At 40.1% G+C, this 27,241-nt stretch overlaps 1 protein-coding gene across 1 annotated transcript; it reads left to right on the top strand.

Annotated features, from left to right (window-relative positions):
- Positions 1-2,582: 2,582 nt before the first annotated feature.
- Positions 2,583-22,243, top strand: scara3 (scavenger receptor class A, member 3). The gene is made up of 12 exons (XM_034900376.1): positions 2,583-3,104; positions 10,754-10,789; positions 11,194-11,235; positions 11,724-11,843; positions 14,647-14,727; positions 16,466-16,584; positions 16,831-17,075; positions 17,782-18,001; positions 18,841-18,929; positions 19,318-19,510; positions 20,072-20,249; positions 20,331-22,243. The coding sequence occupies exons 1-12, from the start codon at positions 3,098-3,100 to the stop codon at positions 20,804-20,806; spliced, it is 1,806 nt and encodes a 601-aa protein (XP_034756267.1). The 5' UTR covers positions 2,583-3,097; the 3' UTR covers positions 20,807-22,243.
- Positions 22,244-27,241: the final 4,998 nt, after the last annotated feature.

Here is a 27,241-nt window from a genome sequence, read left to right on the forward strand (position 1 = left end):
CACATTCCAACACACTCATACTCATGCATCCACATGATTTCCCCTAAATTGATACCAGAATCATCCAAATGTTTGAAGTTCATCTGCGGCCTGTCAACCACAGGTCGTTAAGTACCACCGATGGGACCAATTAAGCCTGGTGATAATTATGTTTTGTGTTAGAAGTCAGTAGAGCAGCTCACTCAGAGCTCTCTTTTTCTCTTTGCGTGTGTGTGTTGATTGTTGAAATCCATGCCACTGGTTGAGGATTAGCTGCAGAGCTATGTGGTTTCAATTCACTAGTTGGCCAATTTAACCCTGGAGTTTTGCACATGATACGCACGCACGCATGCATGCACGCACTGACACACACACACACACACACACACACACACACACACACACACACACACACACACACACACACACACACACATACACATACACGGAGAATTAAAGGAGAATTCCGGTCAATTCCAACATGTAGCTTTGTTGTTTGTAAATGTGGAGTGCTGTCAGTACAGAGAAATTGAAAACAATCATTGCTGTCTACACAGAGTTATTCTCCTGCTAGAGTTAGCACCCAACAGGCTGAAACAGGGCAAGTTTTAAACAGGTTTTTAGCCTCTTAACATGCTCAAAATGTCATTAAAAGTTCACATGGGTAGGCACCTATAATGACATTTTGAACATGTTTAGAGGCTAAAAACAGTTTAAAACTTGCCCTGTTTAAGCCTGTTAGGTTATAACGCTAGCAGGGGATAACACGATGTAGGCAGCACTGATTTTTCTCTCTACTGACAGCAGTCCAAATTTACAACCGGAATTCTCTTTTAAATTCAATCATTTAGGTTTGTTTTAGCCATGTGGAATCAACATGTATCCACTGAAATACATTCATAACTATATAAAACATTTTCTCAGTTACTTTGGCGCAGTTGTCAAATCACAATTTGCATTTTCACAATATTGAGTGCATTTCTTAAAAACAATCGGTGTAAGCTGCACCGCATAGTGACTGACCTGCAAAAGCACGTATCATGCTTGAAATATTTTGTTTGTGTCCAAAGCAAGTATTTATAACAATGACCCAAAGAAAAACAAGTCCTTACGCTATTGTTTATACCAAGATAGTAAAACTGCTTTGTGTTGTTGTCCATATTAAACAGTTCACAAGTATAGTGTAATGAACACTGCACATGACAGGGAGCACTATTCCTTATCAGAATCAGAATCAGCTTTATTCGCCAGGTATGAGGACACATACGAGGAATTTGTCTTTGGAGCATCGTTACTCACTCAATAATTACATATATTACAATATATTACAATAGTTACTCACTCAATAATGTTACATATTATTGTCATCTCTGGACTAAGATATGCAACAAAAGCAACTGAGAAGAACTGTACTGTTGTGAGCTGCAAAACACCAAATACCAAGTTGATTATACAGCTCCACAGAATAACTAACCATTTCCAAGTGTGGACGCTCCAGTTTGGGAAGAATTAACTGCACACATGCAATAAACAAAGTGTTTTCCAGAGTATGAATGAATGAATGAAAAATGATGAATGAATGAATTTAGGCTCATAGCTTAGCTTTATTATACCCAACTGTAAAAACTGCAGACCTCTTACTTATGTATGTAAACATGCAATGACACATAGTGTTGAAATGTATAATTTTATTTAGAAATGAAAACCCATCCATAACCCATCCGGGAAATTGTAGATCCAACTCTCGTCAGCAGACTGTCAAATTGCTCTCTTGTTGAGCCAAAATTACCCCTGGAACCGGTCCCAGTGAAAGCGGACCTCCTTCACCAGGAGTTACCCCAACTGCTCTCTGGACGAAGGTCTCTTGCACCCACACCCTTCTTGCTGCTGCCTTCCTCTGTATTTCCCTCAACCAGGGGGAAAAAGCAAAAGCTTTCTTTTGGTTCAAAGACAGAAACATCTTGGACACCAAATCACTACTGGAATTGCTGTGAATTCTACACAATGTCACATGTACTTCACGTCTGATGTAAACACCGGACGCATTCAAATATTGGCCCATGTATGACGTAAATGTAGAAAGCGCAGCGCATGCCGTGTACAATGTGAATCGGTCCCAAGTCTGAAAAAACACAGCAGCAGAGATATATTTACATTTTGTGGATTAGTATGAATACATACAGTATATATGCTTTATATTCAAGTTTCATAGTGTGAAACTAATGCCAGACCTCATCAGCTGGATGTGTGTGATAATGGGAATATTACACCTGCTGTTAAGTCTTATACAGTGGTAGTTGAGGTTAGTGGGAGCAAGCTGAGAAGACTGCGGGTGTGTGTGCGTGGGTGTATGCTCACACAAACTATTTTCCTATCTCGCAGGCCAAGGCCACAGATACTCAAGGTGCTCACTGCACAAGGTTCAAACATTTGTTAGCAATTAGCCTCGGCCACAAAACTGACTTTACACAAATCCCTCCCTCTCCCTCCCTTTTCTTCTTTCTTTCACCCTGTCCCTTTTCCAGTCCCTCCCTCATTTTCCAGTTTCTTTGTTCCCCTCCCATCTCTCTCTCACTTTCTTACAAACCTTCTTCTCTCTCTCCATCCCCTCTTGCTCTGTTTTCTCCCTCCCTCTCTAAAGTTGCACATGTGTTCTGTCTGAGGAGGTTTAGTTTCCTCAGGCTCTGGATGGGAGAGGTATGATGCCAGAAATCTGCAGGCAAACACACGTTTAAAACTTTGGAGCTTTTACTATAGCAGTGATAGACGAGCAAGAATATTTGAAATAATCTAGACATTAGCCATTTTTTAGGTTGCATATTTTGCCCATATGGAATAATATTTAATGTGGCTGTATCCTGGAGTGTTTGCTTGTTGTTCACCAATTTTCAAGTATGGGGAAGTAAGACATCTTTTGAGTTTTGGGCCTTTTTTGGAAAACTAGAAAATGCTTCAGGAATGAGTTTGCTGGCAAAATTGCTGACTACCTTTTGTTGTTGTTCTTGGACCATTGCTTAGTGAAAGAAAAGTACAGAGGACTGCAATACCACCACTATCAAGTTCCGCATCAGCAAACTAGACCATAAGTTGTTTGTAAAGGACTCTTGAGCAAGGAATCATGAAAGGTAGAGTATTTTTACACATTACTTGTTCCTGATGTATTGTGTTTATTCTGAGAACCTACTAATCCCATCTTCCTACTCTCTAGTTGTGCAAAAAAACATTTCTTACCAATACCTGGGTGCATTTGCCAAAAATACAAAGAAAATGTAGACTGCAACAGCATCTGTCATTTTGGCATGCAGGCAGGCACCTGCGCAGAGCACCAGCAACCACATATGCTTCTCATCTGTTGTAAATCTTTGCAGTATGGATCCTGAGAAATTGTCGGTTTGTTGTTCTTGGATGTAAGACTTTGATCAGTCAGCTTTAAATCTCTATGTACACACACGCACACACACACACACACCACAGTCCCGTTTCACAAAACATATTTGTTCACTAGCTCTGCCAATGTGCCGCAGATTGACTTAATATCCCCCTTTTAAAGAGGGTGAGCGAAAGCATAACATCTGAATTCAAGCTTTTTCACAACATGGCATGAAAGGAGAGCTGCCACCGGCTTTGAGTGGTTCCCAGACGTACAGTATGAAAAGTGAAAGGTTGGCCGAGATGGAGGCATACAGTGGGAAAGACGGGAAAACAGAGGGAGCAGGAATGAATCCCAGATGTGGTGTTGCAGCTTGAAAAGAAGTCAAGAAGTGTTGCCATGTTCATTACCAACAGTCCCTAGCATGGATCCACTCCTGTATTTAGTATTGTTAACTGAATCTAATTAATATTTTCCCTTTTAAAACTTGGTGTCTTGTTCCTTGGATTTTTTGGTCATGGTGTTTCAGTTGAGTGCCACTGACCCCACACTAAACCCAAACAACAATTAGCCAATCGTATAGTTAGTGTAACTACACTGGCAACCCCGGCCATAGTTACCCGAGACAGCGTGACTCATGATCATTTAGTCATCATCCTGACAGCCATATTTCTCTTGTAACATTAAATGTGAAAACTGTTCTAAACAAATGTAAAATTAATTGACAAAAACAAATTTGCTCTACACAGCATTACAAGAACAATGCTGTTTCTTGAGTTGTCATGACCTTCAGCGTAGGGTAACAACTGTGATACTGTGATTGATTCTGATTCTTAGACCATCAAGTGGTAAATGCAAGTCAGCTAGAACAATTTAAAAGCCAGCTGTGAACTGTTTGATTAGTCTCGCTTTGCCAGATCTTCCTAAACACGCTGTGGAGGAGGTTCTGGCTAGTCAACACAGCAGTCCTTGATGGGAGAAAAACGTGCTCTGGTTGATTGGCATTTCTCTAAACTAGTCACAATCGTCATGGGCGGTGCTAATCTCCGCACGGACCCATTGCAAAATAGTTAGGAAAATAGAAGGAACTTGATTAGGTGGAAGGTATAATTCAAACGTTGTTTTAGTCGTGCAAGATAAAACTTAGACAGATAGTCCAGCTAGCTGTGATAATTTACCCTGCAGAGATCTGAGGAGCAGTTAACCCTTGCCCTGATAAATCCACCTGACTTTAAAATTCCAACACTAAGAAAGCGGAAGGAAACAGACATCGGCGAAAAGACATGCATCCGGTGGAATTTCTTGCAGCCCCGGAGTAAGCCCAGAAACGGAACGTCGTTGATGTAGCTTTGTTTGACCAACTCTATGAACTAGCTTACTGAACTGGCTAGCTACAGCCAATAAAGTCTGCTAACAACACTTGATGGTTGAAATTACTTTCTCTGTCATATTTTCTTCTTTTACGTAGCTTTAACAAAATAATTTAGTTTTAAGGGTTTTTATTTCTGTGTAATAAAAAGTTGCAGCTGCATTTAGGTGCAGGTTCATACTGCCTTTAATAATTCAGTCGCTCAGTACGTTTTTGTTTATATGATGTGGGTTCTTGGGGTTTTAGTACCCTTTTTCAGACTTTGAAGAGTGTGTACAATTTTACTTACTTCACATGACCAGTTACAGGAATTCACGGAAGGCTTATTAGCATAATCAAGTCAAACTAAAATTCACGTTCTCTTCAGTTGTGGCTCCTGTCTTGAGGAGAGAAGCTGCCTTGAACTACGAGCCGAGGCTACGGCAAATTAAGAACATATACAGTACTCTCCTCAGCCAAACGGTACAGGAGGTCTCTTCATGTGGTTTCCAGTCTTGCTGAGAGCGGGTCCAGCCCTGCCCAACCAGAACTAAACATGCTGCCTCATACATTCCTAACAGGGCTGGAGAGGAGGGGGGCGAGTGAGAGGTGGTGAGGCAGGTGTATGGCTGGCAAAGGAAAAGGAAAGAGTGAGAAAAGAAAGGGAGGTACAGGACACAAAGAGTCAGATTTTCTTGTTTTCAACTCCACTTTTGCTGTGGCAGCATTATACACTTACAATCAAATTTGAAGGAGAAAAATGAGAATGTCATATTGACTTGTTGGACTTTTTCCTTGTTACACCAACTCCAGCAGCATACACATAACACTGTTGAGTGTGCAGCAACTCAATACTGAATAAAAAGGTAGCGGTGTTATTAGCTTGGTTATTGATAGCAGCTTTTTTACCAGTTTTACATTTAGTACATGTAACCTTTATACTGATAAGGCAAAAGGTAAGTGGAAACTCCTTTCCACGTATACTTCTGTGTACTTTTGGTTTTCAGAAAAGTCTCTGCTTTTAACTTTGTGCTCCTGTTTCAACATAACAGTGCACCCGCACATTGGAAGTGGTATTCATGAATCCAACTGTGTGTAAAGTCCTTTAAAAGTTCTTGCTAACTATTAGCTAGTTTCAAAGTAGTGATTAACTGGATCAGGTTGCTTCATGAAAACTTAAAAATCAAATACAATCAACTGTAGCATCCATCATTTGAGCTAAAGATTTGTTGAGCATATAGGGATAGCTGTTTTTTATAAATGTTTGCATACATAGAGAAATATGGGTGTTTCAGAGTGAGCTGTATTCACGCAGTTTAGATTGAGTGATCATAAATTAACGCTATTTGGTCGTTTAATCTAACCAGGCAAAAAATAGATAGAGGCCTGCAAATAAATCATTAGATAATATTGTACACGCTCTTTGGCCTCCAAGCCCTGTAAACCAAACGAGGCTTGTCTCTGTGCCTCAGACTGGCGGTCCAAGATGGTTTTGGGCCTGAGAAAACATGATGCGTTTATGGGATCGTGACTCTGAAAATCTCCCGTTTCACTGCCGAACCAGAGAAAAAGAACAATTTCTTGTAATAGCTCGTCCATAATTTTAGCTTTTCGATCTGCAGCAACACATACTGTTTATAGTTTTGTGAGGAGACCACGCATTCCATTCAGAGGGCACCGTAATGACTTGGATGTCAACAGAGGTTTGGAAAAGGACTCATTTGGCTTTTGTGAGTTGTGGTCCAGACCTCCATTCTGATCTGGAGCAGGGCCCATCTTGTGACTCCTGGTTTCAATGAAAGCTGGGACTTTGCTGAGGTTCTTGAGGGGAATTTTCTGATGAAAAGAACTTAAATGAGTGGCCGGGTAGGCTCAGTTGGTAGAGCAGGTGAACATATATAGAGGTTAACTCCTCGACACAGCGGCCAGCGGATTCAATTCCTACCTGCTGCATGTCATTCCCCCTCTCTCTCCCCTTCCATGTCTTCCTCTGTCTTGTGGAAATAAAAGCCTAAAAATGCCCCAGAATTATCTTTAAAAACATAAAAAGAACTTAAATCAATTAATGACAGGAACATGGAACTGCATGACATGTTTGATTGTGCATCTCTATTTTGCACGTTAAATCACATCTTGGGAGGGATGTGGTGAGGTAAAGGGCATTCAGGCCATGCCACTTACCAAGGATAACATGTTGCACAATCCCCTAGCGAAAGTAAAGTCCAGGGGGGGAATAAAGGGAGGGATAGGCTGGGGAAGCGGTTTGGAAAGTCCAAAACCCCCCTGAGAGGAACCACCACAGAGGAACCACAGAAATAAAGTGGCGCTGATGGTTAGCTGACTCAACTACAGGCCTGGCGCTGTGCTCACAAACACAAAGGTCCTATGGCGAAAAACAATTGAGGGAGAAGGGCTGAGTGACTCCATATGTTCGAAGAACAACATCCTGATACTTGACCTTTTTTGTTGTTGTACTTTATGAAGTTTCTAGCCTTGCCTTTGCATGCTCCTAACCCTGTGGATAATTCTGTAAGTAACACCCACATTCACCTGTATCCATATGGAACTGATTAGAAAAGCTTTGTAATAACCTGTACCATGTCTGGCACACACATCCTGTGTGTGCTGTATCATGCTGCTTGCCTTGATATTTTCATAGCTCTGGTGGCTGGTCCACTGTACACCATCTATACCAGCAATATGCAGTACAGTATACTGACTGAAACAACAACAAGCTCATACCTGAATGGTTAGGAATATAATGTTGCTTTAAAAGCATTTTGTAGGGATTACCTTTTTTATTTTTATTTTTTAGAGAACATGTATTCCTATTTCTTTACATTGCTTCATTGTTCTACTTTGTGATAGTGATTTGACTATATGCCTGACAAAGATCCCTGTTAGATCAAAACGTTGCTCTATTATCTTTAAATAGCAAGGAGCTATTAGTACAGTGTGAAGATTTTTTCCAACAGTTTGGGATAGGAGAACGATCACATATGTACTACATGCTTTTGGAAAAAAGATCTCTTGAAACCACATTTTTCAAGCCACGTCCACCATGCTCTCCCTTACTTAATATTTACTTCTTGTCACAGCACAAGTGCACACTTGCTGCAGTGTATTCAAGCTGCAAACATTTCCATCCTCAGTCTGCCTCACTGTCTGGATAAACAGCCAAAACATGTCTAGTTTGGTGTTTTCTGCAGAAAACTGCTGCAATTAATCCAACATTTCATATTAAAATGTATGTTGCATTACAGGTTTGTAATGTAGAATCTATTTCTTAAAGCGTTTCTATTGTCACAGATGTGCATTTTACTGGTCCCAAAAGATATTCCGAATTTCTGTTGTTGTTTGTAAGTAGTGCATGCCAGTAGTTACTACTATTACAACTACTACTACTACTACAAAGGTCCCCTAACATTAATAAAGTAAAACAATTTTGACTAATGAGGTTATTGATGAAGTACAACTCACTTGAAACTTTGAAACATAATCAAGTTGAAGTGTTAATTTTACAAAGAAAGAGCACGTCCACTGATTAAGACGGAACCAAACAGTTTTTAGTAGTTCAGTGCTGCCATTGCCTGACTGTAGGTGGGACCTGGTAAGTGTTGTTTTTCTGCTGCTCTCAGAACAGTTCATTCCTGTGAGTGTTGGACAGGTCCACTTCCTCACTAACGAGACAGACATGAGGGTTTATCCCACATAGAGCAGGGGAAACATGAGGAGAGAGAAAGGGAGAAATAGGGAGGCAAAGGAAGAGAAACATGAACGAGGGGCAGGCAGATATTTGAGGGTGGACAATGATGGGAATATTTTGGAATTTCAGTTTCCAATAGCGAGTCATGTGCTGACATTTAAACTTTTGAATCCAACAAGTTTTATTCCACAGAAGTCCAAAAATGACTGGAATTCAGTTTCCCCTCAGAAATGCATTTAAATCAGGGTGGGAAAGTCTCTGAAACAGGATTTATATCATATGGGATAAGAAAACTCTCCACTGGAACCCAGAATAATGATATCTGTGCTCCACAATTTAAAGTAGTTAACTTTTTTGGCCACTTGGATTGAGCCAAACAAGCTGTAAACACATTTTCAATCATATTGTAAAGTTGATACCAGCATATTTACACATCCAGGAGACATGGATCAACATTAGCATTCATTTTTACATGCTACTGGCAAGCTGGCCAATGAAAGTTCAATATTCACGCTCCGTGTTGGTCTTCACTAACTAAAAAGCTGTCTCTTTAGCTGCTAAATGTCTGCTGTTTGTTATTGAGCAGGTAGTGTATAGTGGGTTTATCTACATTTGTATCTGCTGAAACAGCTGCTGTGAACCAAAAGAGTAAAGTCAAAGCCCTCCCCTTGTCCTCGTGAGCCATCATGAGATGTTTTGGCCACACCAAAGCAGCGATTGAGTTTTCAGAATTTTTCCCTTTAAAAACATTCTGCTTGGACATGCAATTCTTTCTCACTTTCTATCTTTAACATTCTTTCTTAATTCCTGTCCTTTAGTTTTTTAAAGATGTCTGCTTTCACCTCTCCTCCTCTTGTTTTCCTTTGCTCTCTCCTCCCTCCATCATAATGTCAGCCTCAGTGTTTAGTGACTCATACCCGTCAGCTGTTCCAACTCTGAATGACATAAACATTCACGTCCTTGTGGTGTTTGTACACTTATCTAAACTTTACTAAAAAGAGAAGATTACATAATAGGTTTGTTATTTCCTTTTTTCTGTTTGTGTCACCATCTCATAATGCTACAGTGCGTGCAGGCTGTAATTTGCTTCTCTCAGACAGTGCCTGAAGGTAAACTTTGATTACCATTATGCGGCTTAAGGTAAAACCTTTGCACTAAAACAGTAGTGTAGTAGTGTTGAGTACATGATGAATAAAATGTTTTGAAAAATCTTTATTTATGAAAAATGAAGTCTTTGACGCTCTAGATCTTCATCAAACATTGTGTGCAACTGTTCCTGGTTTTATTCACTTCCTAGACATTTTTTCTCTTGTTGTCTCCCAGTGAGGGGCCAGACTTCTCTTCCCTTAGAACTGGTCGTGTGGTTAACCACAGATATTGATCCACACAAAACAATTTGGTTTCAAAAATGATTTTTTTACTGCCTCAGAAAGGAAATAAAAACAAAAAACTGACTTTTACAACTGAAAATGAACTGTAAACAAGTAAATCTACTCTTACAGTTACACTAACTTTTTGTTTACATAAAAAGACCCTAAAGGGAAGTCAAGGTGACACTTTATGCATCTCCTCATTAGCACTCTATGGGCCCTATTTTAACGATCTGTAGCGGTGTGAAGCGCCTGGCGCAGGTGCGTGTAAGGCGTGTCCAAATCCACTTTTGCTAATTTGACGCCGGACTAAAGGGTCCAATTGCCCGGCACATGGTTCAAAAGGGTTGTACTTAGTGTCCTCATTAATTCATAGGTGTGTTTTGGCTATAACATGCAATAAACCAAACGCGTTCATTTTCTGCTGGCGGAAGATAGCAATACACCAAGAATTCACCTGAAAACACATCCCTGTAACAACGTGGGCTTTGCGGTGGGCTTTGCGGCTTTGCGTTGTGCTGCGCTGCGCCCGATGCAAGATAAGGCCGAAAGTGTCTAAGGTGTGGGGTTTGGTACCAGTGGTGACATGTTGCATGAAGTTCATTACCGTTACATACAGTTATGAAGACCTTGAATGTATCCTTCTAGGCCTTGTGTGGTTTATTAGGCCCTCTGGTTACATCATGTGGACGTCTTGCTTCCTATTTCAGTCCTTTTGAGCAAAGAGTGTGTGATGACAATCTCCTCAGACACACAATACTCCCACCAGAATCGGCACACAAAACCAACAACTCTTCTCATATTTTCCACCACTGTGGGGCTGATTCCTCCTGAGTGAGCAGAGAAAACATTTGAGCAGAACAAAAACCTTCCTTTTTTAGTGTGCTGAGATTGCAGCTTCATGCTGAATATGCTCAGCAGAATTGGTTTCAGTCAGTTAAATGCACTTATTTTTTGTCCGTTTCTTTCTTATTTGGCAGACAACTATGGTGGATACGAGAACCAGCTTTTCAAAGGTAATGATCACGGTTTTATTGTCTAAGAAACATAAATGTCAACCAGTTCATCATACATAATCATAAGCCACATGATACATGTGGTACAGTCAATTGAGAAGTTTCACCTTTTAATTTTCTAAATCCTTTGTTAGTGTTTGCCTCCTTTATTTGATCTGGCAGGATTTATCTAGATAAGTTTTAGAGAAAGTAAATGAGGTTGATGTGAATGAGGCATGCCTTTTCTATTATATGTTAAAATAATAATTTTGGGACATTTTTTTGCATTCTTAACGAGAATTGTGCTGCTGAGTAAATAATGCAACTCTCTTTTACTAAGCTTTCATATTCCTTCATGAATATGTGGTCAGTAGTAGAACATTGTGTTTTGAAATTATTTGTGTATATTTTTCCTTGTTTTTCAGAGGAGGATTTCACTGGAGAGGAGGAAATGCCTTCATTTAGAGGTGAACGATACACACACAAACACAAACACACACACACACACACAGTCAAATTACAACTAAATAAACAGATGTAAATAATGTAATCTGCGTTGTGTTTTTCCCACCAATGACATACTGTGTACACATAAGACATGTGTGTGCATTATTTGTGTAAATGCCTGAGTGTGACTGCGATGACAACACTCCAATACATTTAAGAAGGAAATAATTACTCAACTACATTTATTCACTTAATAGCTATAATTACAGCTTCTCAGATTCAATAAAATATGTTGCATCGTTAGAGATTAGTACTTCTAGAGTTGTTAAAATTAGCTTCCTCTTCATCACTGATACCTAAGCACATGTATTATTACATTGTTACATATTTATATTAGATCATCAGCAAAAAATTATTATAACTCACATTTTAACAAAGTACAATATAGTCGCACTATCAGATTCTGATTGTTTTAATTTCCGTGTATATTTAATTCTTGTTCTTCCAGGTCGTAGCAGAGGTGGCTGTATGAGATGCCAGCAGAGCCACTCTCTCCAGCTGGCCGTCAAAGTCCTTTTTGGATTTGTGGCATTACTCATCATTACTGTAGCAGTACTGGCTTCCCTTGGTAAGGTTTAATTTTTTCTTTTCTTTTAAAGGTCCCGTGACAAGGTGCTCTTTGGACGCTTTTATGTAGTCCCTAGTAGTCTCCTAATACCACATCTGAAGTCTCTTTTATGTAGACCTTTAGTGGTCCCCTAATACCATACCTGAAGTCTCTTTCTCAAAATACCGCCTGAGTGCAGAATTACAGCCACTAGAACCAGTCCCACAATGAGCTTTCCTTATTATGTATATACTATACTCATAAGGAGCAAGATTTCATTTTCTCAAAGCCAGAGCAGGATACCCAGGGCTCGGTTTACACCTATCGCCGTTTCTGGCCACTGCGGGACCAAAGGAAGGCTGGGGGAACGCATATTAATGTTAAAAAACCTCATGAAGTGAAACTTTAATGCGAAAGTAAATGTCTCTAAGCCAAAAATGCCCTGGATATTATGTCCCTGACTCCCCAACAGATACACTAATCTCTAAGGTTGGATGCAGTAAACAGCCGTGTGTTCAATTAGATTATTCCACCAATTAATGCTGACACTTTTTGTTGCGAGGTAGGCTTGTCATGGGAGAAGATCATACTTTTCTATGAATGTGTTGGTCTTATTAAAACACAGCCCATTTTAGGTAACTCCCATAGATCAAATGAATGTGGTCTGGGCCCCGTGTGCCATGTTTTACCTGACAGCTGCTCAGCACCAACAGACGCTTTTCACATTAACATCACATTTTATTGGGTTTGAAAGCCGTAAATCTTTATCTTTTACTACCTTTCAGGGATCTCAAGAGTAGGGAGAGAGTGAGGCTTGGTGAGAGTGATGTGAGATCCCACAACTTACATAAAAATAAATAGCTCACTAAATAAAAAATTAAAAAGAACAGGGCCCTCATGTACTAATGTTGCGTACAGACGAAAAGCTTGTGTACGCTGGTTTTCACAGACACTTTGTGATGTATAAAAAATGTACTTGTCGTGAGAATGTGCATGCCGTCCGCAAAATCTTTTCTGCCTCTATAATGTGGTAAATTCGAACTGAAAAGTGCAGAAAATTACCAAACATTACAAAATAACGTTTCCACTTTACTTACTGGCATATGTCTGTGACGTAGTCTATGAAAAAACATAATTATATCCGCTGATATGCCGTTAAGGTTTGATCATTTATACGGATAATGTTACACATCTTTCACACTCTACAAATTCAATTTGTAAGCTACTTAACCTCTGTTAAACATGGAAATGAATGAAAAATCCATTTAGGAAATATCATCCTCTGTATTTCCCATCGATGAAATATCTTACTGTGCAAGAAAAAGATTGGCTCGGGAAAATGCAATAGTGTCTGCAAGTCTGTAGTTGCGGAGGCTCAGACATTCATGGTGTACAGAAGGCTGGACACAAGGATCCATCTCCCAATGAGCCAACCCTGATTGATCCTGTGGATGATTTTAAGGCTTGATATTGAGGTCATCCATAATGAGGGTAGAAGAGTTTAAGTTATATCAGGTGTTTGATGCTAGCAGGTAAACGTTGAACATTATAATGATATGACATGTTTCACTGCCAAGTGAAATGTCTGCACAAAGATGGAGTGTCATCCTGAATTTCAATGGAGAATTTCTGCATCCTGTGGACAAGATCTATATATCTTGGGGAAACATAATTATCAATTTGTAAATGTCAACATTTTTACATAATATGTTGAGCATCAGCAAAGACGAATGACTCAACAATTTCACAATACTAATGCTAACACCACCTATACAGAACTGCTGCTTTACAAACAGAAACATAACCCACAATATGTTTGTGTCAACTTCCAGCGCAGCTGTACCACACCAAAGCCCTGGAAACTTAAGTATAAACAGAAAAGATATTTCACTTGGCTACAACTCCCAACTGTGCATGAGCACAAGGAAAAACAAAGACAAATAACCTTTGATTTTATGTTCCCTGCTGAACATCTGTTTTATTAAAAAACACACACACACACACACACACACACACACACATGCTTCAGCAAAAATCTGTTAAGTAACAAACAAACACATTTTTTGGTCCGTTTCGAGTAAAAATGCGTTTTTGCCAATCATGAGATCCAAAGCATTAAAAAAACAAATACTGCTGCATGTGTAGAAATCTGTGGTGGTTGATTTACACACAAACTGTAAGAATACTGCTTTAGCATTGTTGCACAGACTTGACCAAAAGCCCAGCCCAGTTCAGCCTCACTGTCACAGCAGCTAATACAGTAGAGCAGGTGGCATGTGCATGCATGTGGAACCATTTATGAATGCAAACACTATGAAACAGACCTGCATTAATCCCCTGGGTCAGGGCTTAGGATGTGTGGAAGAAAAAAAATACACATTATACAAACTTGCACTCTCTCAAATGGTCACTGCACACAAGAACCACACACTCACTAAATTGTTGCTCTCATGGGAAAAATGTTGGGAGAGCATGACGTGGTCAGCTGGCTAAACCATCATTCATCAGTGTTTTGGTTACATTTGTTAGCTAATGAAAATTTCACGTGTTTTGTTGTCAGGGCTTGAATTACAACTTCCTTTTTTTACTCCTTAAAATACTTCCTATGTCCTGTTAACACCAATGTACTGCCGATGTTAATCATTTTTGTATCCACTCCACAGCGTTCCAAACCACCCTCCATGGTTATGTGCATGGTACTTTTAGAAGATCATGTTTCTTCACTGAAAGGCAATTCCTGAACTCAGGAATGATAGTATGACTTATTATAACCCTTAAACCTTTTTTTAACCTCTTAACTTAATCAACGTTTCTGTGTCTGCAGTGTTCAGGAAGGTTGACACCCTGTCTGAGGAGGAGTCGGTCTACCACAACACGATAACCCGGGTTCAGCAAAGAATAGAAGGTGAGGTAGCTACTTATACAAATGGTCATTTTTTATTTTAAGTCAGGGAGACCTCCTAGACCCACATTATGGGAAAACAATAGCAAAGGAAAGACTCGTTGGAAAAGAAGTAGCTAAGAAGTTTCCTAAATCGATTGATTTACAGCACTAAAAGGCCCTAAAATTACTGTTTTTTGGCAGTATACAAATGTATTATTTTTGCAGAAATATAAGATTGTCCATTGTTGAGAGGTTTATTCATGACCTTGACGAAACCCTCTCACCTCAGGTTTCTTTTAGTAGCTAATCTGGATCTTTTTACTACTACTACATGTGTATATTAATGGTCATTGAAACATAGATATTCAAGTTTCCATTTTAAGATAAGATAGACTTTATTGAATTTCCTTGTTACACCAGCTCAAGAAATTTAAAATATGCACACACATCAAAATAAGATAATTACACATTCAATAGACGTAGGAAAATATACAAAAATTATTATTAGAAATAGAAAAAATAGATAAGAGTAGTAGTAGCAGTAATATGTAGGACTATAAACACCCTTATCATATACTGGCTATATGATAAGGTGGTAATGATAATGGTGGTAGCGCTCCTTCTTGCACTTAGGGTGCAGCAGTCTGCTGCTGAAGGAGCTGCTCAGGGATCGCACAGTCTCATGTCGGCGGTGAGGTGTTGCCTATGATTGATGCCAGCTTGGCTGACATACCCCCCCATAATATATCCAGAGGGCCGTTCAGTACAGAGCTAGCCTTCTCCATCAGTTTTTTCTAAGCACCTTAAGGCCTTTTTGTTAATGTTGGCTGAGAAATTGAGATTTCACATATAGTAAACAATCTTGTTAAGGAGCAGGACAACTCATTTCACACACATAAAGAATGTCGAGAGACTTTGATGACTTACACAGGAGTATTTAGTGACCACTCAAACGAGGAGACGTTAAAGCAGGCACTACAGTTTAACCACAATGTTTTAACACGCAGTAACGTCCCAACTCTCTACAGTGGCTGTCTTCCTGAAGGTGGATTTAAACTCCTGCTGGAGGCGTTGCGTTTAGCTGAACCTTTAAGGTAAACGTAGATAATAAAGGTGCCCAAACGCACATGCTAAAGCTTTGTTCAGCCTGTTTCTCTCTCTCTGGGAAGTATGGTAAAGTGTGGCTGGCCCACCGACCTCCATAAAGAGACAAAACATTCCCTTGTCATGCAGCTGTCTACACTCCTTGAGTCTATAGAGACACAAACATAATTATACATGAACAGGTTTGGTTATTAGAGACTGGCCGAAAATTCTCGTCCCTTGACCTGTGACCTATGAATGACCTGATGTTGTCTAAGCTTTCCCTTAGTCTCATCCTACCACAACATGGTGTTTCTGGAAATTCCACCACAGATCTCACAACAGTGTTCATTTAGTAGCTGTTTGGTTTGACATTTAGTAACTTCCCATCTGCTGAGGAAAATCATATGAACTTGAATAGCCCCTGAATAGACCTTGTGATCTGATTGTTTTTTCAACTACATAGACCCTGCATAAGGTCATTCATGAAGTGTGAAATACTACACAGGATTTAGTGTGATGTCAAGGGAGGGGATCTTTTTCTCTCTCACACATATGGTTACCAGAAGCTCGTATATTATATACACATAGAAGAAGATCGTATTATATACACACTGTACATCTAGAACTTCAATTCATCTGTCTCACTGTCTCTCATCTACTCTCCATTTCTCAGGTCTGAGCTCCACCTCTAACTGTTCCGGCTGTCTGGATGTGACTCTGTACAGCGAGGAGATCAGCAGGCTGAAGAGGGAGTTTGAAGACATCCAGAAAATGATACTGGGACAGGAGCAGGTACTTTATGGGGACAGTTGCTTGTTGCGTTCAACCAAAAGCTTAAAACCCAAAGACATTTAATTTGTTAGAGCGCCCATATTATGCTAATTTTCAGTGCATAATTGCATTTAAAGGTTATATCAAAATAGGTTTACATGGTCTTATTTAAAAAAACAGCAACATATTTTGTTGCACTGCCCATTGCTGCATATAAACAAAGTTTTGATCACTAAGTCTGCCTCTTTGATCCCGGTCCCCCTCCAGGTCCTCGACCAGGCCACCCAGACCCAGACCACACTAAAGACCACCAGCAACCGACTGACACGCGACATGCAAAACCACCTCATGTCGATCAAACTTCTCAACCAGTCGCTGGAAAGATACCTGGATCGGGTGGAAGGCTGGAAGGACGTAATCGAGGAAACTGAAGAGAAAATGAAGACGCTGGCAGAGGATCAGTACGACGTCAAAGCCACAGCGCAGCAAGTCAACACGACGGTGGCACTCAGGTGAATGAAGAGATGTAGAGAAGAGAGATATTGATATCACATCAATTCTTCTACTTGTTTGTTTCTACAAAAATTTAAATGATTTTGTTTTAGATTTTATTTCAAAATTCCGTTTTAGTCACCTCTTTTTTTGTCCGCGATATTCGTTTTCTTAACTTCTCGTCTTCGTCATTTTCCCACAATTTTCATAACAAAATCAACACTACTACTACTACTAGTATTCAGATGATTTTATGAACACAATGGTACAGTAGATTATTATCACGTCTTGTAGCTACATGTTCACGTGTTGTGGTGACCTTTTAGTGAACCGGCCAAGTGAAAACTTAAAATCTGAGACTGAAAGCAGGCAAGAAGCCAGAGCCAATTTTATGACGAGCAAATCATTATTTATGAATTACAACTGGATTTCAAAAAAGCGCGGCTGGGTCACATAATACTAAGGCTTAAACCTAATGTACAGTCAATGGATTTTTATTATCCATTACTTTTTGAGATGTTTTGAAATACTACTAAACATATTAATGAGGTGATGCGTCTTACAACGCACCCATGATTTATTAACTAGGAAAATGTGTTTTTCATTCATTAAGGTAGATACATTTAGTAGTGGTTTATTAAATATCTACTCATCATTTAGTTTTGGCTGCTTCCATAGTAAGTAAAAAGCTAAATAATGTCTTCTTTGTTCTCCTCTGCTCTCCAGTACAATGTGGATTGATGCCCTGCAGAGGAAAGCAGATGAGGAGACGCTGGTCCTCCAGAAGTTGACCACTGACTGGCAGGACTACAGCCGAGTTCTGAGCACAATCAAATCCAACACCAGCAGCACCACCCAAACCATGCGCTTCCTCCAAAACAACATCGTAGCAGATCACCAGAGAATCGCCATGTCCACTGAGGTGTACTACGACCTCACCCAACAGGTGAAGAAACGAAGAAATTGCGTATAAATGGTGACCAATTGAAAGGTTTATGAAAGCGGTATTTCTAATAAAACTATAAATTGAGAGCGGCACAGTGGTTAGTATGACATGATTGTTGTAGTGTGCCTTTGTTGTAGGCTTCAGGTAAGTTCACTCCCCTCAAAGATCTGTTACTTGGCCGTTATTAATGACCAGTGTTGGGGTAGTTATTTAAAAAACATAAATGGATAACACATAATTAGTTACTTTAGTTAAAGTACTTGAACCAACAACCCTCTGGTTCCCAAGCCAAGTCCAAATTTTGGGGCAGTGGTAGCTCGTCGGTTGGGGTTGCTGGTTCATGTCTCTGTACAGACCAAGAAGAAACTGTGGACTGGAGAGGTGCCAGTTCACCTGTTGGGAACTGCTGAAGTGCCCTTGAGCTTTCCAATTTGATTCCATTGTCGAAACAGGCAACATTTCCTCCACTATGTATGCTGCCACCAACCTATTTATCTCTGCTTTGTTTACCTGCTGTTGTAAATCAAGTTGTGAATGAGATCCCTCGAGTGTCACGTAAAAAGACGTTTAATTTGTTTTTCTCTCCTCCCGTTATGCAGATGAGTTGGATAACCAGTAAGAAAAGTAACTTGATAGTTGTTTTGATTAGTAACTGTAATGTAATTACTGAAACTATCAGCAGTAATGTGATACATTATTGCATTACAGACAAATATAATCTTTGTAACGCTGTACATTGAACACTGTTAATGACCGACCTTTATATGAGAATTTATGGTCTGTCAGTGAGGGTCCTCGGAAGTACAAAAACATTTAACATATGTCTGTATTTCCTCCAGGTGATGAACCTGCAGATGCAGCTTGACAATGTGACGTCTTTCATGGATGAACACGAGGAGAACATGCATGACCTTCACTACCATTCCAGGTAACACGCATGTACTACAACTACTACACGCAAGAGGAAATTATGTTGGTGAACCATAACCTTTCATGCCTGATCCCTACCATTACAATCACCTCATCCTAAGTCAGATTATAACTTTAACCCTAAAGTCAACTCTTAAGTAATGATTAACCTTGGGGGGACCAGAATTGTTGTCTCGGATGGGAGGTGAGTCCCCACATGTGACATTGTGAACAGATGTCCCCACAACATGATGAATTTATAATGTGTATAATAAAGACACACACACACACACACACACACACACACACACACACACACATTACATGCAGGCATAGAAAGACCGAGTGTTATCATTCAGGAAAAGTAAAAACAGACACTGTTACCATCCTCAACTGTCCGTCTTTAGGTACTATGAGAACCGGACAGGTGAGCGATTCTCTGCATCAGATGGTCGTCTGAACTCCATCTTGATGGAGATCGACACAATCTCCTCCAGCATCAACGCCACCGTGAGCCACGTCCAGAGCATGTACAAGTACATCAACATTGAGAGCTCGTCCTGCCAGAGTCGCATGGGCAGACACGCTGAAGATCTACTGGTAGGAGACACAAAATGTTTCTTTCCTATTGCTTATCTAAAGAATGCGGGTGAGGGCTTTAGTCCTGCATAGTGAGAGATTATATGCTTAAATATTTTATAGTAAACCATATACTACCATACTTGAAAAGTATTTTTTTTTTTTTTTTAAACCTCCTCTATAGGAGCCAGGGGACCTTACCATGTATAAACCTCTAATGTGTGTGTGCGCTCCTTGAATGTGAAGTTGTGTCTGATGACCCATGTGCAGCTGGAGCTCTGATACTTCAGGACAAAATAATAAAAAGATGCTACTAGCTATAGTAGCAAAATATCTTTGATTTGTTCGTTAAAAATGCTTATGCACCTTTTGGGGGTATTTTTGACAGGGATGACATATCACTTAGCTTAAATATTAGCTGAGATGATTTGTAATTTTTGACACTTAGTGCAGTCTGCCGATTAAAGTTTTACTTAATTTTAGCAGATTTCTCTTTCCCTTTGCTACTCATCCACGGTTCCTACGGATTTTCTCATTTTGCTTCTTATCTTTATCCTCACATCCTCCTCTTCATATGTGCAGAACCTGAACAACACGGTGTTGCTACTCCTCCACTTGGCCGACACACTGAGACAGCAAAACATGTTGTTGAATGTCCGACTGGACATGGACGTCAGGAACCTGTCCATGGTGATGGAGGAGATGAAACTTGTGGATGTTCACCATATCCAGCTCATAAAGAACTTCACTATACTAAAAGGTGCAGTAGACGTTGTAGACGTTGCCATATGTTCAATGTGCACTTCATTTTTTAACTTAACCTCACCATCCTCCTCAATAGGTGCTCCTGGAGTACCAGGGCCCAAAGGGAACCGTGGTGAGACTGGCTCAAAAGGACCCATGGGACTGACTGGGAGTAAAGGGGACAAAGGCCCTATAGGAGTCCGTGGAACGGCCGGAGAGAAGGGTTCTCCTGGGCCCAAAGGTGCACCAGGGGAATCTGGCCCGAGTGGCAATAGAGGGGGACCAGGAATCAATGCAGCTAAAGGGTCTCCTGGCCCGCCAGGACCAGCAGGTGTGAAAGGCCAGAAAGGTGACCTTGGCCCCTCAGGTGTGGAAGGCCCCCCAGGTGCCACAGGTGCTCCAGGGATCCAGGGTCAGGCAGGATTACCAGGCATTATTGGGCTTCCAGGAGCAAGAGGGAAACCAGGGCCAGTAGGGCCAGCTGGACCACCTGGAACCCCTGGACCTCCAGGTTTGCCGTACCCCCATGTCCGAATTAACACCCAGCAGTGGACCGTGACTCCTGCTGCCTAAGAGACAGTAGAAAAATGGACAAAGACGTGGACTCAGAGGTGATTTGTCCGGTACAACAAAGAATTATTGACAGATAGATGGAGGGATAGCATCCATTATGACTGGAGATGCAATCATCTACTTCTATGGGATTATGCAAGACAACTGAGAATTTATGAACAAGTGCGACAAATCAAATTCAAGATGGCGCTTTGAAGGAGGCATTGCCCTTATATTACGACATGGCCACATGAAAGGAACCAAGAGGAAGGTTGAGAAAATAGAAAACAGAATTGAACTGTTGTTGAAAAGTGAGATCGAAGAAGGCCAGAAATGGACGGTGGACGGACAGAACATGACCATGGTGGAGAAAACGGCCACAACACGTGTCTTATTACTGCTTTTGATGTGTGTTTCCTTGTAAATAAAAGCCAAAGAATACCAAAAGACAACAAGCTTCGTCCATGTATGATGACATAGTATGAGAGTTTACCAGAATTGAAATTTAGATGTTGAGATTAAAAGAAATAAAATAACATGTATTATTGAAGTCTTGCCTAGTTGAATGTACTGGAAATTATTCAAATATTTGAGGTTGTTGTCAAGCCACGAAATTCTCTTGGGGCATAATAACTAGGAGAGCTGTGAACCACATATTTGGACTAAAGTATTGGAGTTTTCACATCCAGACTACTCAAAGGTTTACATTCCCATGCACTATTATACGGGCACAGAAAATATATCTCTTTGTTTTTACATTATTTACACGTTTCCACATCCTTTTCTAATGGCTGGCACTTTATTGATTCTTAAAGTGTGAAAACTTTTACAGGCATTTCAGAGCAGGTACTCTGAAGACATTTCTTTCATCTTCTGGGAAAAGCTGTCCGTTTATGATAAGGGTTTAAATGAATGGCCTCTGAATTTGTGCTCTGATGACCTTTGGTTTACATTGTTTGTAACGTTTGCTTCTATTGTTGCTGTAAGAGTGAAGAAAGTAACTCTCTTGTTGATTCCCGTTGACGCAATTGTGAAACCATTTTGGGAAATACACTCGGGCCCTTTCAGTTCCTTGAGAAGATGGATACCACTCTACCTTATAAAAGTGGTTTTAATCTTCTTATCTAACTCATGGAAAGAAAGTAAATAAGCATATTTCACAAAATGTTGAACTATTCCTTTTAGTATGAAGGTTATGAAACTCATTTACCACATAAATGAATAACAATGTTTAGTTTGAAGTAATAAACTATCAAAACACCAGACTATTAACACTTGTGATAGCCGAATAATGACTTATACAGTAGGAGGTTTTAGGTTTTATGATACATACATAATCTTTTATATTACATCAAAAACATCTTAAGAAAAGGGGAACGTACTATTTTTGTAAACCTGTGTGTTGTAATGAGATGCGACTGGCTTGCATCAAACTTCAATAAAGCTTTTTTAACACTCGTTTTCGTAAGTGTCTTACTGTACTTCCAGAGCAGAATGCTATTGTTGCCCTATAAAGGGGAAAATGAGTAACCATTAATTCAAAACACATGTCAAACCCCTCCCAATAGATTTTTAAGGTTTGCTTCCACTGACTCCAACAATGTTCAATTGTCTAGATTTACACTGTTGCTACTCAACAAAAATGTGCCCTACAATTAACAGTTTGGAGTTCAAAGTCAAATTCTGTACATTTTGTATGCTTACGCAAGGCATTTATTCTCTTAAAAATACTTTTCAGAGTATTTTCATTTTCAATCAGCGAACGTTAATTTTCATTAACAGTCGCATGTGGGCGTGTTGATGTTGAAAAACAGCTGATAACCTCCCTGCAGCAGGCTGCCCTGATCTCCTGCTGACTAATATTTTTACATTTCCTTTTCGTTCTCGGTGCTGGAACATGACAGGCCATGTGGGATGTTAGGAACCTGATCTCCAACAAAAACTTCCTTCAATAAGCCACCCTAATCCCGTAGTCCTGCAGTCCCTTCAACGCACATGAGCATGGAACATTTTCCCCAAATCCTTGGCTTTTTTTCACTTCAGAAACCTGAAGCAAAGGCATAAAATTGCTGCTCTTTCTGAGCTATGAAGCAGGAAAATACGGCTGATATAAAATCCAGGGTGAAACTTATGGCCTAAAGGTCTGAATATTTGAATGCTTCATTTGCTCCGCTTGTAGTGAGGGAGACCTCCTGCAGACAAAATATTCCCACATGTGGAGCTGTAAATCACCAGGACTGTTGCTAAACTGTTGGACAGGGCACAGAATAACAGATGTCACCATATGCAGCCACAAGAGAGAAAGCAAAGAGACAAAGAGTAGGACTTTATGGAAAACGTGAAAAAAGGAAAGGACTTCATATTCACTAAAGCCCCAAAGACCAATGATCAGTGATTGACAACATATCAAATATTTTCTTCTACCCATAGATTCTTCCACCCTCACGATGCATGTAGGGTACCTCTCTAGCTAAGATTAGTAGAAATGGACTTTTGTTAGTGTGAACAACCTTTCATGTCATGAGATTTACCTCTGAAAATGAATTGCCCCTTGGGGACAAATAAAGGTTTTTGAACTTGAACTTGAACTTGAATCTGCCCACGCTACTTTAGTGTCTAATTTCAACACTTTATCTTATGAATAAAAAAAGGACATTGAGTTGATTTGCTGTTGTTTACACACCAGAACCCAACATAATGACTTTGGATCTTCTGCCATCTTTGTTGTCACTCAAAACTAAAGATTTAAATGTGTATTCAACATGTGGAAACAAGACTCCAACTGAGTGCTGATGTTACTCAGTGTCTACTGGATGAACTTATTAACTTATTATTGTGGCATACAGCAGAAATATTGGGGATTGTGCTTTAGTGTTGGTATCTGTGTTTGTATCTGTTTTTTATTGCATGGTTTTAGTACATGATTTTACGTGTATGTTTTAGTGTGTGGAGTTAACAGTTTTAACTAGTCATGTATGTTACGGCCCTTTTTGTCCTTAACTCTGACAAACTCAAATTACTAATTACTAACGGCGATTACTCGGTTCATCAAGTTTTTCACAACTCAAAGATATTCAGTATGCTGTCATAGAGGAGTAAAGGAACTACAAAAACACAAAAAAACGCTTTCCAAATCCCAATATAGAGGTTATAATCCTGATTCTATACTACACCTTGTCTTGATATTTCATTCCTATCTTTTCAGTGCCTTTTCCAGCCTCAGCACCATGCAGATCATATCGGTTACAGCTTGATTCAGTGATTCAGGTTTCAGAATGTTAGCCTTCATCCAACTGAGGTTGACTTGAACAATATGGGTAAAGGAGGCTGGGATCCAAGGCCTGTTTAAACTGGCTTGCTAATTTCGGTTTGCTGTATACACCACATGCTTACTTTAAAAGGTATATTTGAGAAACTTAAAATTGCCAGTGGTCACTAGAGGGGGATTTTTTAAAGCAGCTTAATTATTGTTTTTCTACTTACTATAGTGGCTCAGCATCACTAATGTTCTAACAAACAACAACTCTAGTGTCACCTTTTGGGTGACTCAGAAAAGCAGCAATGTGTTTTTATCGTGGGTTTTAAAAGGGCTTAATTAACCTGAAGGTAGTGTGATTACTTTTGAAACTACAGCAGCGAATGAAGTTGAAACATTAAATTCTCCAACATGGACAGAGAGAAAGAGAGTGAAATGTAGTGAAGTAAAAATGAGTGAGGAGTGTGGGCATGGTGTGCTAATGCTGGGGTGAAAAACACCAGGCCGAGCCAGCATAAACCCAAAGGCCAGATGTGCTTTCTGGAACCTCTACCAGCTCTGACTTTCCCAGGTGGAACATATTTCACTGCTTCATGTATGTGTAATTTTCCCACCCCAGAGGCTTAGCAACAAGCTGAAAGCTCTAACATCATGATTTATTTTTCGGTGCTATTAATGACCGGGATCTAACACCTTTCTCTCTTTTTTTCCACATGAACACTTCGATGCTGATTGGCTGTGAAGTGGATTGAGTAGCTGTGATGTCGGAGTAGTGGTTTGCACCACACAGGACCAGCGCTTTCTGCTGACTTAGTGATGTGAAGTCATCACCGCACATGGCTGACATGAGATGAGTGAGCATTTCATTTCACGTAAATTTCATTCACGTTTAGATAGTGTTTGTCACTAAACACTATCTTTCAGATCAATGTCTGAATGGTTTTATTGCACCATTTACCCATGCAGTCTGAATAATATAAATGGGAATCAAGGGATACTGAATTTTTGAACTGGACCACTACTATCAGCTTATATGGCTTTTTGTTCAGTCTTTCGGTTCACCACTGTGGTCCAGAATAAAATATCTGAACTATTTGATGGATAGTCAGGAAATTTGGTTCAGACATTCATGGGCCACAGAGGATGAATATTACTGGATAGTGGAGATAGCAGAAGGGGAGGGGCATCCGGCGTGAGAGAGACGCCCGGATGTCAGGCTTTATTTCAGCAATCTACAGACGTTGACCCAGACTACCAACTTTGAAACTTTGGCCTCATGATGACATCTGAGCTATCTCTGAGCAAATTGATTCCACTGTTGTGCAAATGAAAAGCTCCAGAAAAAAATGTGTAAATGGACTTTCATGAAAGATTATCCAAAGTTTAAATTGAACTTCCATGCTAAGCTTTAACCCAGTGTTGTCACTCTTAAAACTGTGACTAGAGGAACACCACGTAGTTTTCCAAATTGATTTGTTCTTTCATGCCAAAAGAGAACGTGTGTAACACTTTTCCTTTTCACAGCTTCTCAGTTGATACATTTTTACATTTCTTATTTCTTTTGTGGGCATGTTTATTACTGCATGGCTTATGTTTTTTAATCAGGAACAACAGCAATGGCAACTAAACCCTTCACCTCTGCAGCGTTCATACACTCGTTAAAAAAAGAACTTAGTCATGCAGATCAATATCTTTTTCAACTTTTCTCTTCTTATTCTTTAGTTTTTATTAAAATGTACAGCTCTCCATGTAGAATAGGCCTAATTGATTTGTCTTGATAGTTCCCTTTTAAATTTCTTGCTTTCTCTCAGCCTTCTGTCACTTTGATTCCCAGGTCACATTGTGTGATTTTAGTCATGATGACATTAAATCTGTCAGGTGTGGATGGTGGCACAGAGAGACATTACCTAACCTGGACCAACACACACCCACTTACACATGTGCACATAAACACACAATCTGAGACGTTAGCTAACCGTTGACTTGACAGGCCCCCAAAGAGCTCATTACGTAGACAGCTGTGAAAACACACTTGGCCTTTCACTCTGGCTCAGGTAACCATAATTCTGTGTGTGTGTGTGTGTGTGTGTGTGTGTGTGTGTGTGTGTGTGTGTGTGTGTGTGAGTGTGTGTGAGTGTGAGTGTGAGTGAGTGTAAGTGAGAAAGTGGGAATCACACCTGCTGCAATTTTTGTAGTGAATCAGCAAGTAACTGAAAATAAACAATGCCTTTGGGCCTATGATTGAAATGCACAAGTTGTGAAAGGTGAGGCTCAGGGTCAAGTTCCAGCTCAAGTCCAAGAGACACAATAGGGTAATTTATCATTTAGTTTGGGCAAAGGAAATAAATTACGTAAAGAAGGGGGGAAAACCTTTTCAAAAGTCCATGAACTTACTCTGGGTTGCTGTTACCCACTGGTTCAAAGTCCCTCATTATAGTTTCCAGATATTGAATTAACGAAAGAGCCTGGGCAGGCCTTTTCAACGCCTTGGGTCACACAATTTGAGACAGTATTTCTGTTACGTTAGAGAGAGACAGCTTTATTTGCCCTGCTTCCAGTCTTAATTAACTTTCAGTGTTATTTAGTGCTAAGCTAGGCTAATTCCCTCCGAGTTCTGTACTTAAGTTGCAGACGAGAGAGTGGCATCATTTTTCCTGAGCTAAGTCTTTGAAAGAAAGCTAAGAAGCATTTTCTCATACCATTTTTGTGTACCTTTTTAATGTAAGTCCTGCATGAATTTACACTTAAGGTTTTGGACTTCTGCGTAAAATCTACACCGTTTGCCACGTGCATAGGTAGATGAAGACAAAAACCCATGCCGTGGACTGATGTGCACCTCTCAATAAATGTAACTACACGGTGCGAACGCGCACGTTGCTCAGCCGTGGCTTTGTAGCGTTGCATTTCCCCCTACTCGTTTCCTGGTTCTCCTTCTCCATAAACAACATGAAATCAATGAGAGGGTTAACTTTTCCTGCAAAAGATTTCCCACCTTGGTCAGAAATCACAAAGGGAGACACTTGTTTCTAGAGTCGCTGCTTGATCCGAAGCTCGTTCTCGTTCTACCACACACTCCCCACACACATACACATGCCAGCTCGACGCACACACCAACGCATGCATGGAGCCTCTGCAGAACCCTAAAACAGCCTTTAGCTTTTAAGAGATTGGTCAGCAATTTGATCCGCCTAAGATGCATG

The sequence above is a fragment of the Etheostoma cragini genome, chromosome 18 (genome assembly GCF_013103735.1).
Source record: "Etheostoma cragini isolate CJK2018 chromosome 18, CSU_Ecrag_1.0, whole genome shotgun sequence".
Lineage (NCBI taxonomy): Eukaryota > Metazoa > Chordata > Actinopteri > Perciformes > Percidae > Etheostoma > Etheostoma cragini.